The 17,603-nt window shown below is 46.0% G+C and overlaps 1 protein-coding gene across 1 annotated transcript in view; it reads left to right on the top strand.

Moving 5' to 3' along the window:
- auts2a (activator of transcription and developmental regulator AUTS2 a) overlaps nt 1–13,156 on the top strand; it is a gene marked incomplete at its 5' end in the record, with an annotated part of 30,445 nt that extends 17,289 nt beyond the window's left edge. Inside the window, 13 exons of the mRNA XM_083695205.1 lie at nt 1,335–1,884; nt 3,069–3,349; nt 4,420–4,658; nt 5,802–5,846; nt 6,775–6,870; nt 7,109–7,180; nt 7,592–7,621; nt 8,151–8,222; nt 8,666–8,807; nt 9,212–9,292; nt 9,430–9,513; nt 9,689–9,923; nt 10,119–13,156. Of these exons, the coding sequence (XP_083551331.1) occupies nt 1,335–1,884; nt 3,069–3,349; nt 4,420–4,658; nt 5,802–5,846; nt 6,775–6,870; nt 7,109–7,180; nt 7,592–7,621; nt 8,151–8,222; nt 8,666–8,807; nt 9,212–9,292; nt 9,430–9,513; nt 9,689–9,923; nt 10,119–11,379 (3,188 nt within the window). The 3' untranslated portion in view covers nt 11,380–13,156. The remainder of the gene's footprint in view (nt 1–1,334; nt 1,885–3,068; nt 3,350–4,419; nt 4,659–5,801; nt 5,847–6,774; nt 6,871–7,108; nt 7,181–7,591; nt 7,622–8,150; nt 8,223–8,665; nt 8,808–9,211; nt 9,293–9,429; nt 9,514–9,688; nt 9,924–10,118) is intronic.
- Nucleotides 13,157–17,603: the final 4,447 nt, after the last annotated feature.

Consider the following 17,603-nt stretch of genomic DNA (forward strand, 5'->3'; position numbering starts at 1 on the left):
GTGTTGTATCTTATGTTTCTCTCCACCTGGCAGATGTCTTGCACAGTGACATTCCTCCTGGGAGCTGAAGTTAATAGGTGAATTGCAGTTATTGATCCTGATCTGGACACCAGGCATTAGCTCCTGTGACCCCTAATGATGGTGTCACATGTGCCGTAGTGGCTAATACCCTGTTTAACAATCTAATGCTAATGGACAGGGTTTGTATAGAGCCTGTGTGCTGAGGCAGGGGTTCAGGCGTGGTTCTCTCACTCTGTCTCTCTCTTTCAGTGATATTAGGGCTAGGCTGGTCCCGTGGGGCTCAATGCAGGTAGAGCCTGGCCCCCCTCAGAGAGGCCTTAGCCTGCTATAATGGAGCTCCGGAGGGCTGGCTGCCTCAGCCCAAGGGAATCAGCCCAATCAACAGCTCTGTGCTGGGGAGAGATTTAGCCCAGTGAGCCAGGGTGTGCGGGAGCCCCCAGAGGGCCTGGGATTGGAGTTAATTACAGGTTATGTATGCACTGTCATCCCCCATGAGCCTCTGCTTCAGCACAGTGGACCAGAGCTGATGACTGCTGCTGTTAAAGTGTGGTGTACTTGTGTGGTGTACTATGTTAGTAGGCCCCTATTAGCCAACCAGAGAGAAATTGCCAATGCATTGTGGTGAAATGGACTTTAAGTACAGATCAATTGTGCTAGCTATTTAAACAGTTATTTAACCACAACCACAGCAGTGGCAGTGTAGTTGGGCTCTAGGGACTAGTGGAGGGAGGGTCCCTAGTGGAGGGTGAGTGGGTGTATGAAAGGGCCCAGATGCTGTCCCAGCAGGGTGGGGGTGGGTGGGGGGGGGGGGGGGTAGCGAGTCACAGTCTGTGGGGCTGTCTCTCAGCTAGGAGCACCGCTGTGCCACACACAACACCAGAACGGAGGCAATTACACAGACATGCCTCTACCAAAGGCCCATCACTCAAACACCCCATCAATGCCCTCATAGGGACTGGAGCAGTCTTCATCTGTAATCTCAATTTACAGACAGACAGAATGCTCGTTATACAAACACAATAACTACTACAATGGAGCATCTGCACAGTGAATTCTGTCCCATTTGTGTAAACACAGGCGCTCTGAAAGCCTCAATGTTGTTCAATGATTCTTTGCTGAATCTGTTCAGGGATGGTTATTATTTTCACGGAGAGTTAAATTAAAACCATTGGAGTTTACCGATGCTGTGCCTCACTGTCGTTTTTTTGTTGATGTGAGCTGCCAGTGTAAGCTGTCTAAGTGAGGACTGTGACTGTGACAGAAGTGCTGACTGATTTCTTTATTTGTTTTTCTCTTTTTCTCTCTCTCGTCAGTTCCAGATTTCAGCGTTGATGCGCTCGCTACCAATGCCAGCCAGGAGCCTCGTGGCCTGGGCCTCCCCAAGGTGTCAGGCCTAGAGCGCAGCCAGGAGAAGAGCCTGGAGAGCTGCAGGACAGACGTTCAGCCACCTGCAGCCAGCGCCCCCAAACAGCCCTTGCCCCCCCAGGCCCACGCAGCTGCCTGCTCCTTACCCCTGCCACTACCCCCCGGCCCCCGGGCCCAGCCCTCTCCCCCCCGTCTGGCCCAGGCCCCAGTCCACCAGTCTCCACGCTCAGAGGCTCCCCACAGGCCTCAGAACCCTGCAGCCCTGCCTCTCGCCCAAGGCCAAGAGCCCTCGCAGGCACCCCCGCCCCGACCCCAGCACCAGCCTGAGCCCCTGTCCCACCCTCGGCCTCCGCCCACCCCCAACATACACCCTCATCCCCCGTCCCCAGCCCTACCTGCGCACCACTCCAGCCAGACCGGGCCTCACAGGCCTCCCTCTCGCTGCCACCCTCGGCCCCTGTCTGCCTACAGCAGCAGCCTTAACCTCAACGGCCACAGGTGAGTACCACGTTAGTCTGTTTGAATCTAGCAGTATGTAGACCCGTGTGATGTTTTTGTGGTATTTTGGAATTGAGTACAGTATAATGAATAGAGAACTTCTACAAACACACACACTTCAAAATCTCAGACCCCCTCTTTAATGTAAGTAGCCAAACTCTGATACCAGCATATCAGCATATCATGTCTTGAAAAGCAGAAATTCCCCAGCCAAACAATACCATTGATTCTCAACAGGGTGGAAAATGCAGCACTCAAGCTGAGAGATAAAGTGCCTTCGATTTATTAACCACCCACATTGTCATCTGTGCTGTGTAGCCTCCAGCTCTACTAGTCACAGAGGCTTCCTTCTCTAAGGATCAGTCTGCTGTTCTATCCCTCACAGAGTGGAGCACTGTGCTATGTGCAGTCTCTTAGAGCTCCCTACATTAATTCAGTGCTCCAGGATAGCTCTCTCTGGAGCCTCCGTCCCAGTGTAAGCTCTACCTCTTTGGCTCACAGGGGCTGGTGCTGGCTCAGTCTCCCCCTGCTAGCCTGCCAGCATGCCAGCGTGCCAGCGGGCCTGGCATCCGCTGTGAATAATCATGGGACCGCTACAGAGACGGGCGCTGCAAATGAGCTTTTGGGCTTAGCGTGTAAGATACTGAAACATGGCTGTGAGTCTCAAAGGGAAAACCCACACACAGAACAAAAGGCTCTTTGTCTGCTCTCTCTCCCTTTCTTATGCACATGTACCTGGCTCCTGAGGAACTGCTCAACTAGAGCAACGTTCAAAGACAGGCACTGTTTCTGTAATGTTTGCTAGTGGTGGGTATTTGCATCTGAGGATGTTTTGAAGGTAGGGTTTTCATACATCCTGCGACTCAGAGAGAAGCCTCTTGAGAGCGAGTTGTTTTTTTAATGTGGATTGCAGGACAGATGAGGTGTAAAACCTGTGTTGTAGGTTGGAGCTTGGAAGAGACCAAGGGGGAATGTGAGGGAAGAGGTGCTTTAGTGTTGTCTCAGATGGAAGAGTAAATGGCTAACTTCTCTCTCTCTCTCTCTCTCTCTCTCTCTCTCTCTCTCTCTCTCTCTCTCTCTCTCTCTCTCTCTCTCTCTCTCTCTCTCTCTCTCTCTCTCTCTCTCTCTCTCTCTCTCTCTCTCTCTCTCTCTCTCTCTCTCTCTCTCTCTCTCTCTCTCTCCAGCAGCAGTCGGAGCAGTACCCCGTGCAAGCCCCACGGCCCCCCTGGACCAACCACACATTTACCCAACCACCCGCCCTCCACTGCTGCAGCTTCTGCTTTCCCTCTGGCCCTCCCCCCCAACCAGAGCGCTCCCCACGGCTTCCCCCCGGCCCTGCAGTCTTCGCCACACCCACATCACCCCAATATGTTTGCGCCTCCAGCGGCCTTGCCACCACCGCCGCCACTAACGTCTAGCACCCTGCCGGTCCCTGGACATCCCGCCGCTGGGACTGCCTACTCAGGTAGGCCGCCATACAACACTGCCCCTCACTGGAGAGGCAGGGAACTGCACAGCAGCTGCCAGAACAGCAAAGAGCAAAACTGTAAATTATTAGAGTTGTTGTGGCAGATGCTTGTCCATTCATGGCATGTGTGAGTTGCATGTGGAGCTCTATGGGTAGGAGAACATGTGAGAGTGAGACAGACAGATGGACAGAATTTTGGTGCTAATTTATGGGGTACAGCAACTGACGGTTCAACGTTCCACAGGTGCCATGCAGAAAGGAGTCCTCTTTCTTGTCCGTTGTATTTGATTGATGGACACCAATCGTGTCCTGTGATGAAATGGATTACGCACTCTTATGTTTTGACACGATGTTATCAAGTCAAATGTCAGGGTCAGAGTGAAGGGAGCATTGTGAGCAAACCCATTTTCACAGAGAAATTGGTTAATCTAGCAGAAATCAATTTGGTCAATACGGAATGAACTCGGCTGGATATTGTTTAAAGATTCTAATGACATTTTTGTGAAGAAAAAGTTCAATTTCCCCCCCAACTCAATAAAAGCTGGAAATAAATGTAAGAAATGGTGCATTAAATTACTGTGGAATACAAATCATATGGTTACTCTGGAGAAAATAACATTTCTTGAGGCAATTTGCTCAATTTGGATGAAGAGCAAAATATAAATTGCATTTCTCCTTTTCCTGGAGACGTTCTGCCAGTTGATCTACAGCTCCGGTCCAGGCAGGGGTTGGAGGGTTTATTTTAATTACAAAGAGGTGTTGCTTGTTTCAGCCAGGGATTTAGCAATTCAGGGATCCGCATAACAGTTTCTCAGTCCTCTGAATATGCACAGTATCTAAGATGATGAAGACACAAAGTTGCCATTTTGATCCCCTTTTCTCAATCTTGTTTTTAATAGTGTGTATATGATTAGTCTGTACCAGTCTCTCTATGATTATGACCTCCATGTATTTTCTGATTGTTCTTTTCTCATACAGACAAGCAGACAGTGCCAGTTCTGATCAACTCCAGTGCTAACTATGAGTCTCCTCTCCCTCTCCTCTCCTCTCCCTCTCCTCTCCCCCAGAACAAGAGCTGCTGCGCCAGGAGCTCAACACTCGTTTCCTCGCTTCCCAAAGTGCTGACCGCGGCGCCTCCCTGGGCCCACCACCCTACCTGCGCACAGAGTTCCACCAGCATCAGCACCAGCACCAGCACCAGCACCAACACACCCACCAGCACACCCACCAGCACACCTTCACCCCCTTCCCCCACGCCATCATGCCCACCCCAGCACCGCCCATGGTGCGTACCCCAGCCAGAAATGTGAGGATAAGTAGAAGACAACTTCAACCAGGGAGGGGTGGGTGGTGGCTGTGTCAATGGCAAAAAGGGGAGAGGGGTGGATGAGAATGATAGTAGGCATTTTAATTTTTGGGTGTATGTTGTGTTTATTTACAGCAGTATTTAGAAGTGCTTTACATGTATAATAAGGTGTGGGATGGGGCGGGAACTGATTTTTGTGTTTATGAATGTCAGCCTAGTCTTCCTGGAGGTACAGGGGTTTCTGTGGCATACTCTCAATGATGGCCATGTGTTTCTCGTGCACCACAATGATTCCTTTCTTCTACAAAAAAACCTTTCTAGTGTTTTCTCTGGTACTATTTTGGCCCCCACACTCGAATGCAGTTATTTCTAAATTGGCAATAACTGCCTTCAGCAAGTTGTTTAATTCTGAGCCAGCTTTCAGAACATAATACTAGTTTATTCATTCTAGCTATAATGACATCATTTAGTTCTGTGGAGGTTTCATTATTGGAGAATGCTTTGGGTTAGAGCCCCATTGTTTGTCTGGGTTTACAGGCATTGGTGTGGCTGTCCCTCAGAAACTGGCCTGTGTGCCAGCTTTCTGACACACACACACACACACACACACACACATATAACCATGGCTCTACTGTAACCGCTTAGGCCTCAGAGCTTTAATGCTGCTCTGAAGATTCCTCAAAGGCAGAGACGCTAGCTCTCTGACAGCTAATGAGGACATAAAACGTGCTTTTATGACCGCAGTGTTTATACTTGACTTGGGAAATGTTCTCCATGGGTCCACATTAAACTGCTAAAACCACCCCAAATGAGACCCAGAGCTGCATATTTTATGATGTCTTCAGTCGCTCACGAAATGGGAGGGCAAACACGGAACGAATCTAAGGCTGTGGATAGGGAAGTGGTCAAATGGCTGGTCTGTATAGATTTACAAAACAGACTAGTCTAAAATGGATGGATGTGTGGAAATGAGTACGTTGATCTATGACCATGTTCTACTGCTGCTATATGTTGCATTGTATTTTGTGTCACTGGATATTATGTAGCCTCAATGCTGTGATACTGTACTGTGTGTTCTTGGTCAGCATATGTCCTTCTGTATCTTCCTTGTTCTTAGTTCTGTTTAATTTATTCCTTCGACAGTTTGAAAAATTCCCAACAAAAGTTGACCCCTTCTACAGGCACAGCGTGAGTTTCCCTACACTATATGTGTTTGTAGGAGCAGTGTTGTGCATACCCGCCATGCTTTACTGTGTGTGTGTGTGTGTGTGTGTGTGTGTGTGTGTGTACGCACAGTAGCTTCCATGCCATCCCCACCTGCTTCTGACTACAGCATCCTATCCACAGCATTGTGTTGATATCTCCCCTCCACAGCCCCACCCAGTCCTCAGGGAGTAGACTAGTATGTCCCTGGCTTATAGAGAACCAGAGAGAACATAACAGATTAAGACTGGAGGGTTGCTGTATCTTTGTCTCACTCATTACAAGTGTATGTCTGCTAACATGAATTGCTTGCTCATTCATTATCATTCACAAAATAAGCCCTGCCTGACTCATTGCAACCCTCTTCCTTTCTTGAGTGAGGTGAACAAGCTCTCGCTATAGCTAAACAGCTGCTGTGTGTGTGTGGCTGTGTGGCTTTGTCTTTACCACACTTGACCTCAGCCTTCAATTACTGTGCTGCTCTTAAGAGGGATTCAGCTGTTGTACACGTTGTGAATGAGTGAAGCAATTACACGTTAGTCAGTGTTTGGTCCTAATACCACTCATTGCTATCACGACTGTTAGGGAGGCCAATCCCGATTTTAAAACAACTTTTATATTAAAGCATATGATTTAAGCCTCTATTTAGAAAAGGGGGCTTCTCGTGATTACATTAGACTTCTGTAGCCACACAGGTCTTTTAAATGTTTACACTCAATAGGAAATTACCATATTTCAGGGGGTTTTGTTTGTAGGTGCTATACCTGACTGATGGATGGTTGGATTGTTCTGCCAGTCATGTCATGGCCCTCCCATCATCTCTGTGTCCACACAGCTGTTGTCCTGTCTCATACTGTTCTGACTGAACTACCACACCCATGCTCACTCTATTGTTCCTCTCCTCTTTTCTCAGCTGTTCCACTCCTACCCCCCAGCGGTGTCTGGAATTCCTCCAGTCATCCCCCCGAACGGGCCCTTCGGCTCGCTGCAGGGAGCCTTTCAGCCCAAGGTAAGGGGCCGCAGACACACACACACACACTTACACACATTCTCAGAATAGGAGAGGTCCTCAAAAACACCTCCACTTCACCCCACACAAACCAAACACATTTCTCAGAATAGGAGTGGCCCTCTAAAACACATTGTGCACAGTAGTATAGGCACAAAAGGAAAGGCAGATAATGCAAAAATGATGTTGTTGTATTTACGGCCTATCCTCTTAACACTGACCTGTGTGTGTTCACCAGACTTCTAATCCACTGGATGTGGCCTCAAGACCTGGAGCAGTCCCACACACGCTCTTACAGAAGGACCCTAGGGTAAGTCTGCTGCTACTGCCAGCCACACACACACACACACACACGCACACACACTGCTACAACCAGCTATGAACATGAAGGAAGGTCTCATTAAAATCCATGTCCATGTCTACTAGATGGATGTGAGGTGTACAATATAGCCTCCTCTGTTTACTGGTGATGAACTTCTCAGTTGGTAGTGTGCCCACAGCGCTGATATCTTTTCTGCATTGGTATGCAGGAGGCTGTGGAGAGCAGGCACATTTATAAAACCCAGCCCTAATTACTCCAGCAATGCTTCATTTGAAAGGGAAATTTTAACATTTCAATTTTGTCAATAATGAAGCGATGCATAGTTGCTAATTAGAAACGCTTGAGTGACATCGAAGTAACTGAGCCATCTCTCTCCATCCCTCTCTCTCTCTCCTCTAGCTAACGGATCCGTTTCGGCCCATTCTCAGGGTAAGTGTGCTTTATTAGCGATAGTCATGTCTCCCCCAGGCACCCTCTCTCCTCCCTCCCCCACAGGAGATGTAAAGAAAAACTCATTACAGCACAAGCTCGCCTTACAGGTGTCATCTGATTTTAGTCGATACTGTATTTAATTAACTGAGCTGCACTCTGAGGTAGAGCGTTCTAGCTCAAACCACAACAACAAAGCCGGTTTGTAACATAATGCTGCTTCTATTTATGGAAATGGTGTTGTTAGTTTTAAATTCATTTTAGCTACTGCCTGCTATGTAGAGGCATTCCGGGATAAAGAAGTAGAAGTACGAGACCTGGGAAGTGGCTTACACGACCAAAGCTTTAGAGAGAGCTTCTCCAATCAAGTTGATAGCCTACTACTTATTCTGAATTGTGCAAGAGTAGATCATTTATTTTGACACGGTAGTCAGTGAACATAAACCCAATCTGCATGATCATTCATAAATTATCCTTGATCCATAAACCTTCTTTTTGATGTTAACTATGTCCTCTTGTATTTCTCCAGAAACCAGGGAAGTGGTGTGCCATGCATGTCCATATCGCCTGGCAGATCTATCATCACCAACAGAAAGTGAAGGTGAGACCTCCCACTTGCCTCACAACCCCATTACAGAAACACACAGACTTACTGTCTGCTTCTCTAAAAAAAAAAAAACTAATCCAGTGTTGAGGTGGTAGTGTAATCCTTCTCTCTTAGAAAGATGAGTAGCTTTCTTTGAGTAATCATAATAGTATTCAGAGATCTGAGTGCGCCATAGAGAGAGAGGACTGCCATCTTGTGGTACAAGAGAAACAGTTAATTACACTAACAAACCATAAGGCAAAACACTAACATAAAACTGTAACTCTAAACCGGAATCTTTAGGAGGATGGATGCAGTCTAGGACAAAATAAATAAGATGTTATAAATAATAAGTCAGTCTTACATAAATACTGTTTGATTCATCAAGAGATATGAATGTAATAAAGTATAAGCTGTGGGTTTTTCATGTGCTGTTTCTCTTGCCCGGCATCTTCCAGCAGCAGATGCAGGTCGACCCTCACAAGCTGGACTTCGGCCTCAAGCCAGAGTTCATGAGTCGACCCCCCGGCCCCAGCCTGTTTGGCGCCATCCACCACCCACATGACTTGGCACGTCCTGCCACACTCTTCTCAGCAGCAGGTGAGTGTGTGTTGGAGCCCTGGGTGGGGAATGATGGACACTAACAACAGGATCCTCTCCCTTCCCTGTTGGATCAATCCCAAGGATCTATAGATTGGTCTATTATTAACATGGAGTGCTCTAGTCCACACAGTTTAGATTAATGCTAAAATCAATGCTCTTGGCTCTAAAAATGGATATGCTCTGCTGTTGCCTTCATCTAAGTACACCATCATTATGGAAGCAATGATCACCAAGCCAACACAGCCCCATGTTCCAATGTTACACATTAGGAAAAAGTCCTCAGATTATTTGTATTTCTTTATTGATCATACTTCAGAAAGGTTGGGATTTTACAAAGGGAAATATATCAGAGTTACCGCTGGAACAACATTTTCTCATATCAGCCTTCTCTTGCTTGTCAGGTCCTACGCATCCGTCAATCGGACCATTTGGCCACCCAGCACACCACTCTGGCAACTTCCTCACCCCTGGACCTCACTTAGGTAAGAGCCAGGACCTTCAGTGGACATTTCAATTCTTCCTTATATCTCACTGACAGGAGCACTAATAACTAGGCTGTAGACAATGTACAGAGATCCTATGTACTAACAGTGTATTGGTGGGTTTTTCCCCCTTCCAGAGCCATTCAGTAGGCCTCCCTCATTTGGAGGACTGGCCGCCCTCAGCACAGCAGCCTTCGGTGGGCTGGGAAACCCAGCACTAAGTGAGTTTCAGCTCCCTGACAACACCTGGATGTGTTTGATAACCAATGCGTGGATTATTGCATGATGATTTTTACGTTTTTTTACATGAAGTACTGACCTCCACAGAGTTTAAGAGTTAACCGTCGCAGTGAGATATGCCTTTTAACTTGTGTTGTGCTTTTTTTCCGTGTGTTGAATCCCTAACAGCGCCCAACTCTATGTTCGGCCATAAAGACAACCCCAACGCACAGCAGCACTTCAACAACAACCACGAGCCCTGGAACCGGCTGCATCGCACACCGCCCTCGTTCCCCACGCCCCCACCGTGGCTCAAACCTGGGGACTCAGAGAGGAGCACGTCTGTCAGTTCTCATGAAAGAGACAGAGACACGGACAAACGAGACTCCGTCAACAAAGACGACAAGGAGAGGTGGGTGATTTGAAATGCTTTTACCTATTGTAGTCACAGTAGCAGAACACCTGTTCACCTAAGACCTGTTCTCTACAGTAATTGAACCATTTAGGTGATGTTTACAGTCGGGACATTGGACTATTGTGGTATGGTGAATGCTGAATTGGTCGATTTACACACCACCATAGTAAAAGCCTATGTTTGTATTTCCAGGGAAGCCATGGAGAAGCGTCACCAGAGCCACCCGTCCCCTGTGCCCATCAACCCAATCAACTTGCTGGGTCACAGCCGGCCCCCAGAGCCCCCCAGGAACCAGCTGCCCCCCAACGAGCCCCACAGAGACAAGGACAAGCCCAAAGAGAGGGATAGGGAACACCCTGACTCCTGGAAGGACCCCAGCATCGACGAGCACAAGCTCAAAGAGAATCACCATGGTGACAAGGACACCCCCGTCATTCACGATGGGCGAGTGTCTGAGGACAAGGCCAACAACAGAGGGACAACGTCGCCCTACATCCGCCAGACCAGTCTGGACCGACCCAACGGGGGGCTGAGCCGGGAAGCCCTGGAGAAGAAAGGAGAGCTGCCCTACGAGCACCAGAAGAAGAACAGCGAGGTGAAGGTGAAGGAGGAGAGGAAAGAGGAGCAAGACGGCTCTACCGGCAGACCTACTCCGCCTCAAATGCCTCCCACGGCCAGCCTCCACCCCCACCCCCACTCCCACCCCCACCCCCCCTCCTCCATGGCTATGCCCATGGGCATGGCTGGCGTCCACCCCATGAACAGCATCAGTGGCCTAGAGAGGACTCGAGTAGTGGCCCCCTTCATGGGCATCAGTCCCATCCCAGGGGCCGAGAGGTTTTCTTACCCCTTCCACTGGGACCCCATGAGGGACCCCTACAGGAGCCTGGACATCCGTCGGGACCCTCTGGGCAGGGACCTGCTGCTGAGGAATGACTCCCTGCACCGGCTGGCTGGGCCTCGGCTCTACGAGGCTGAGCGCTCCTACAGGGACCGTGAGCCCCATGACTTTAATCGTGAGCACCACCACCCTCTGGTCCTGGAGCAGCGGCGCGAGCAGGAGAGGGCTCACCTGGAGGAACGCGAGCGCCTGCACATGCTCAGAGAGGACTATGAACACGGTCGCCTGCACGCCATGCACCACCACCCGGCCCTGGACGGCCACATGCCCCACCCCCACCCCGGCCTTATGGCCCCTGGCCTACCCAGCATGCACTACCCTAGGGTCAGCCCTGCTGCTGCAGCTGCAGCTGCTGCCGCTGCGGCAGCAGCAGCCGCCCACCAGAACGGCATCCTCAACAAAACCCCGCCCACTGCCTCCCTCAGTGCCCCGCCCCCTCTGATCCCCACGTTGGGCACCAGACCGGGCTCCCCCAGACGGACTACGCCCCTCACCACAGACATCAGAGACAGACCGGCGTCACACGCCCATAAAGACATCGAGGCACGGTGAGGTGGGCTCTCATCCTGGACTAGAGGCACACTGTGCCTGAGCCCTGTGCCTCACTAACACTGAACTCACACCAAGCACTTAGCCTTGGGCAAAACAAGACTGTAACATAGCTGTGAATAAAATAAGTGGGCAGAAAAGTGCCCACAAATTTTCTTTTTTGTAAAAAAAGGGACAAAATTATGGAACAAAAAATGAGATTTTACAAAGCTCTTTTTCCAGTTTGCTCCTGCTTTTGTGTGTATTCTTTCTCTTGTACAGAAAAGTGGTGTGGAGTAAGCAGAAGGTCTGTAGATCAATAGACACCCTCATAAAGACAATTTTGGAATGTACAGGTACTTCAATGCATTGACAGATGACAAAGTGTGTAAATGTGTACAGTAAACGTGCTCACTCCTTTATGAAAAAAATCATGGTACAAATATGCAAAAGGGTGTTTTTGAAAGCTTTACTTTGAACACATGTAAATAGAGGATAATTAATGAGGAAGTGTAGAATGTGCTTTTTGCAAATTGGTTTTAGCTTGACACAGCTGAGCAAGGTTAACATAGTACCAGAAACTAATCCCCCCCATTCAACTATGCAACAAATATCTGGGCTCATTCCCTGCAAGCCAGCCTTCTCACCATCCCAACTGACTCTGACAATGCTGTATTCTCTCTACAACCTAGAACTCAGCAACCCATCATATAGATTACATTTACACAGTGCCCTTAAAAAACTACACCCTAGTGCAGGGGTGCCCAATACGTCGATTACGATCGACCGGTCGATCGCGAGAGTAGTGCCGGTCGATCGCGTGACATTAAAAAAATCACGTCGTATTACGACGTGATTTTTTTTTACGACGGACATTTGTGCTTCAGCACGGTACGAGGCAATTGAGCCAGTGTGAGTGGGCCACTTGATTGACGTACAATGCGGCCAGTCTGAGATGGCTTCTCTTCTACGGGTCACGTGTCACCATGCATTCGCATGTATATATTTCACAATATATATTGAGCATTTTTTAATGTAGGTAGATCATTTTGACCTGGTCATTTTGAAAGTAGCTCGCAAGCCGAAAAGTGTGGGCACCCCTGCCCTAGTGCATGCAAATGTAAAAGTAATAGACAAGATTTTCCCAAATATTATTTGTGGTGACAATCCTTGAAGTTCTTATTATAGAGGCATATTATTTTAGGTATTCTATCGCAGGAAGCCACCTAATAAATTTAAAAGAAAACACCTGCCCATCAATTTTTCCAACAATTAAATTCATGCCAATTCTACCTGTCTTGTTTTGGAGAGAATACAGCATATTTACAAAAAAGACACCACGTTTCCCCTTCTGAAGGAGTGTAAAGTACGTGTTTGGAAATCCGTTCTGTTGGTCTAACAGTGTATTAAAGTGCTATCCTAAGTTGTTGTATCTACAAAAATAAAAAGACAAAAAAGCAAGTCTAAACTATGGACAGTTTGTTTCTAATGAGCAGAGATCTATTTTAGTAGTCCACTGAAGGTTTAGTTGTGCGCTTCAAACTCTGTGAGATCCAGATGTTGTGCAGTGTTTTTTAATCCAACATAAAAATGTCCACTGGAGCCGTAGTGGTTAGTCAATGCGTATTGCAAAGAGATTGTTAACAATAACTTTTTTGCTGTTTATCATGTACGTTAAAAATGAAGTCTTTCTAGATCATGTACAAAAATGAGAAAAAAATGAACTAAGCGACTGAATCTTCAGCATGCTCCTCATTTAAACTTGTGTTATGTAAATTGTGCCATGTTATTAAAAAATGTGAACTAACACTGTCTAAGGGCTTTTTATCGCTGTTAATTAATCACTCATTTGAGGTTTCAGCCAACAGTATGCACTCCCAAGACTTAACTGAACATACTGACGACAAAGAAAGTATGAACATCACTGATTCTCATACAAATCAATGTCAATTAACATAGACCTTTTCTCCCCAAGGCTTGATGGCAGGCCAGGTGAGGTGATCAAGGCAGTAGACTACTGATAAATGCAAGTCAGTTATCCATAGCAATTGAGAATGAAATCAGGACTGGAAAACTGAATTACACTTAAACAAGGAGTCACACACTTTTCAGGAGTGGACTACCTATTGTACGCATCATGAGAAAGCGAACTCTTGTCTTACGATCAGTACATTGCAAACCTTGCAAGACGCCCACAGATGCAGGTGTGCGACCACTTCAAAACCAAATATCTGTTAATTCGCATGATCTCTGACTGTCAACAACCAGATGCATTGAACGTCACAACATGATCAAGACATCTCTCATTATAAGACACCACGATTGATTTATGTGGTAAATCCCTAAAAACATTTCTGCAAGAATAAAATCAGTCAGACCTGAGGACTTTTCTAACAGCCTATCAATAAAGTATGCATCAATCTCATAACTGCACTTAAAAACAAGGGAATATTCTTACGCTTAATAACCTTTCCCAAATCTTGATCTTGCTGAATAACTCCTAAATATTTGTAGAAGTATACCTCGTACATACCATGGTGCTTAATTCTACATACTGGCAGGATTGCACTGCAATAAAAACCCATCAACATTTCCATTACACTAAATCACAGGCACAGTAGACGTTGGCATGACAATTCCTAGAGAGAGTAATGATATACACCCAAGCTCAGGTAATTCATCAAAATTGAGAATCCAGTGATGGCTCAGTCCTCTTAATGAAACCAGATGTATGCATCACCCTAAAGTGTGAATTTTCCCACAGTGACAGTAAATTCAAAGATATTCTACCATCAATGAAACGTGCCTATGAATTACAATTACGAATCAACTAAAATAATGCCCATTTTTATTGCACACCAAATTTTCCCACATGTACTGCATGCACGTAAATGCTAGTATGAGGTGCTGTAAGTTGCTAAATAAACTAAAATATGACTTCTGAACTGTCTGGTTGTGTCTACAAGAGCCTAGGTAAATGGAGATTATATTTCTGTCAAATGTAAGTATATATAGGCACCAGCAGAGAGCGCAATAATGGGGGTCTGGCAACATAGAGGATGTCTTCCTTAACAAGGTGTACATACCTGTACTTCATTGTGTTTTCTATGGACCAGTATTTAAAAAAAAAAAATAATAATCTAGAACTGCCCTATGTAAATATAATGTTGGCATATGATCACCATTGTTTGTTACAGAAAATCCAGGTGAATAAATCAATACTTTGAAAAACAACTTGGCCAGCAAAATGCATACTGTAGGTCCATCCAGATTCACAAGTGACCAGGTATTTACTGGGTAACACTGGGTGGATAACCACCTTATTCATGGTAGCTACATAGATATGGACCAGCTTTTCAATAGAAATCCTCCTATGATTCATGTGATTAAACCAGCCAATATGTGGCTCTGTATGTCATTAAAGCTGAGCCTGTGGGATATGGCCTACGATTGGGAACACAGAGGGTTATAACCCATCCTCACATAGGGTTATAACCCATCCTCACAGAGGGTTATAACCCATCCTCACAGAGGGTTATAACCCATCCTCACAGAGGGTTATAACCCATCCTCACAGAGGGTTATAACCCATCCTCACAGAGGCATGAGTGTCACCAGAGTCACTCATATTAACCATGCTATGCAAGAAGGACTAATAAAAGCTGTAGGACACTGCTGACTTTTTATGATGTGCAGAAGTTATATTGCAGAAGATGTATTCTCTCCCTCTAACGCTAGATGGAGACAAAGTATTATACAATCTCACACAATGTCAGGAGTGTGGAAGGAGTTGCTCCCAAAGACAAATCAGAATCCTGTTGCATTGTGCTCATACCCTCTCTCTTCCCCTCCGTGGCATGCACATTTAATTGTAGTAATTTAGCAACTCACGATCAGTACATTTGTCCAAAGCAAGTAAATCAACAATATATAACAGTCATCGCAAGTAAGACTTTCTATAAGAATAAGTGCCACAAGCAGTCACAGTGCTAGAGGAAGAGAAGAAAACAATTGGTAGAACCAGTCTGGCAGGTTGACCTCCTTTGTTTGAGTTCATGTGTGGTATTGGTTTAGATGGAATTGCACTGTCATCAGCATTGTATGCTGTCAAACTGGAAGAGCAGCATGACAAACAGAGAATGGTTGAGGACAAGAGGTTCTCTAAACAGCTGACTCCTCTGAGAAGTAAACACAGACCAAATGAAAACAGAAGACCTCATTTCACTTAAAGTGACTTAATGCTTTGTGCAGAGTCTTTTCTCTTTAAGTAAAGCAATATTTTACCCATGGATTGCACACCTTTGTCAATATACTGACTTGACAATTCAAGGTAACCCAATTGATGAAGAGCTTCTCCATTTCTTCTCGTAGGCCATATCCCTAATTATAATAGAATTAAAGCACTGGAGTGGTCTATTATGCTGGGGATGGGAAGGGCCAAAGAAACCTCAGAAAAGCCCAAAAGCAGATCAGAAATATTACAGTCCATGCTACCTCTCAGAGATGATGATACCATATTAACAATGACCGTTTCCTAGCCTCATGTTACTGTACCTCCTCCACCATAATCCTATAGGCTACAATGCACTGCCTGTAACCCTATAGAAACGGATATTAGGTGGGTATGCTGCTCAGAATCTTTTCCCTGACAACAATACTCCAAACAAATATGCTCCAGCTCTCCTAAAAATACATCCCTTTGTATAAATGGGAAAATATCCCAGTCGTAATGTTTTCCAGGTGTTTGTTCTCTCAGGTTAGAAATAGGCTGTAAACACAAATCCCATGTTTTCATGGGATGATGTCATATCCCAGAGTCTACCTTTAAATTGCACTCTAAATTGCTTGAAACACCGAACAAATAGCCAGTTGATGGTCAAATGTATAAGTGTCCTTCCAGTGCTTCAAGCATGCAGCCTCACTTCTGGCGTTCCTCTGTAGGCTAAGGTCTACAATAGACAGGTTCATTTCTATTGTACATCAGATCATTTTAGGCTTAAACACAGGAGAGAAATGGCTGAACATAAATCTTTCAGCATGAATGAATCCCATTGGGGTTTATTTCATAAGCCAAGCTAGTTGCAACTGCAACTCTATAGAGGCTGCTCTCCCGAGTTGCAAAAAAAAGACAGGCTTAAACAGAAAAACACACTGCCACACTATCACTGAATAAATTAACCTGAAGTTTTCTTTTCTGTTATGTATTCCTCATGTCATGAGCTTCAGTAGTGCCAAGGATGTGGCTTTGCCGTTTCCTGTTTGTTAACTATCCTGTACAGTTCTTTGAGTGCAATGGTAGTGTCGGCATGGAGTGGGATGTAGACAGAGGTGATCATAACAGAAGAGAATTCCCATGGTAGATAGAAGTGTCTGCATTTTAACATCATGTACTCCAGGTCGGGGTAACAGAAGGTTGATAATGTCTCTACGTCAGTACACCAGTTGTTGTTGATCATAAAGCACACCCCTCCCCCCTTACTCTTACCGTCTATTGTACGATCCTGCCGGTGAATTGAATAACCATCCTGTTGAATGGCTGTCAGGTATCGATGGGGAAAGCCAGGATTCTGTGAAGATGAGGACGCTGTAAATGCTTATATCCCATTGGAAAGTAATCCTAATGTGTTTTTCCTCAGATGGCTGAGGAAATGCGGCCCCAGATCCTCACAAACTTCTATAGCACCATAGAGAGTATCCTGTCCGGTTGTATCACAGGCCGGGAATATATCATCAGGGACCGCAGCCACGCCAGCCACAGCCACCATCTATGGCTGTATTCTGTGTATATGACAAATAAACTTTGATTTGATTTGAAGTTGTGTAGGTCTAATTACACAGTAGCCATCAATTACATTGTGTTGTCTCCAGGCATATTATTTTTAAGCAAAAAACATTTAAAGATAGGCCTATATTTTACTGCCTGTCACAAGGACGATTCCAGGGGAGTCTGTGGCACATCATTAATTACTGATTATTTGGTGCAGCTGCTAGACTCTACTCCTCAAAGACAATTGGATGAAATTGTAATAATTAGGCAACAGTTTTGTCTGTCCTTTTAGTTTCAGAAAGTGTGTCTGAGTAGCCTAATTTGCCACAAAATTACCTCAGTGCATGACCTGCTGAAGTTCTGTACCTCATGTCTCCAAAATTAGCTTGGACTTCATTAAAGCCTCCAAGACCTTTTTCTTGTCTATAAGGTGATGACCCATTCCAATTTGCTGTGTGTGTACCCAGGTGTTGGTGAACTA

This window comes from Argentina silus (assembly GCF_951799395.1).
Source record: "Argentina silus genome assembly, chromosome: 2".
NCBI classification, from domain to species: Eukaryota; Metazoa; Chordata; class Actinopteri; order Argentiniformes; family Argentinidae; genus Argentina; species Argentina silus.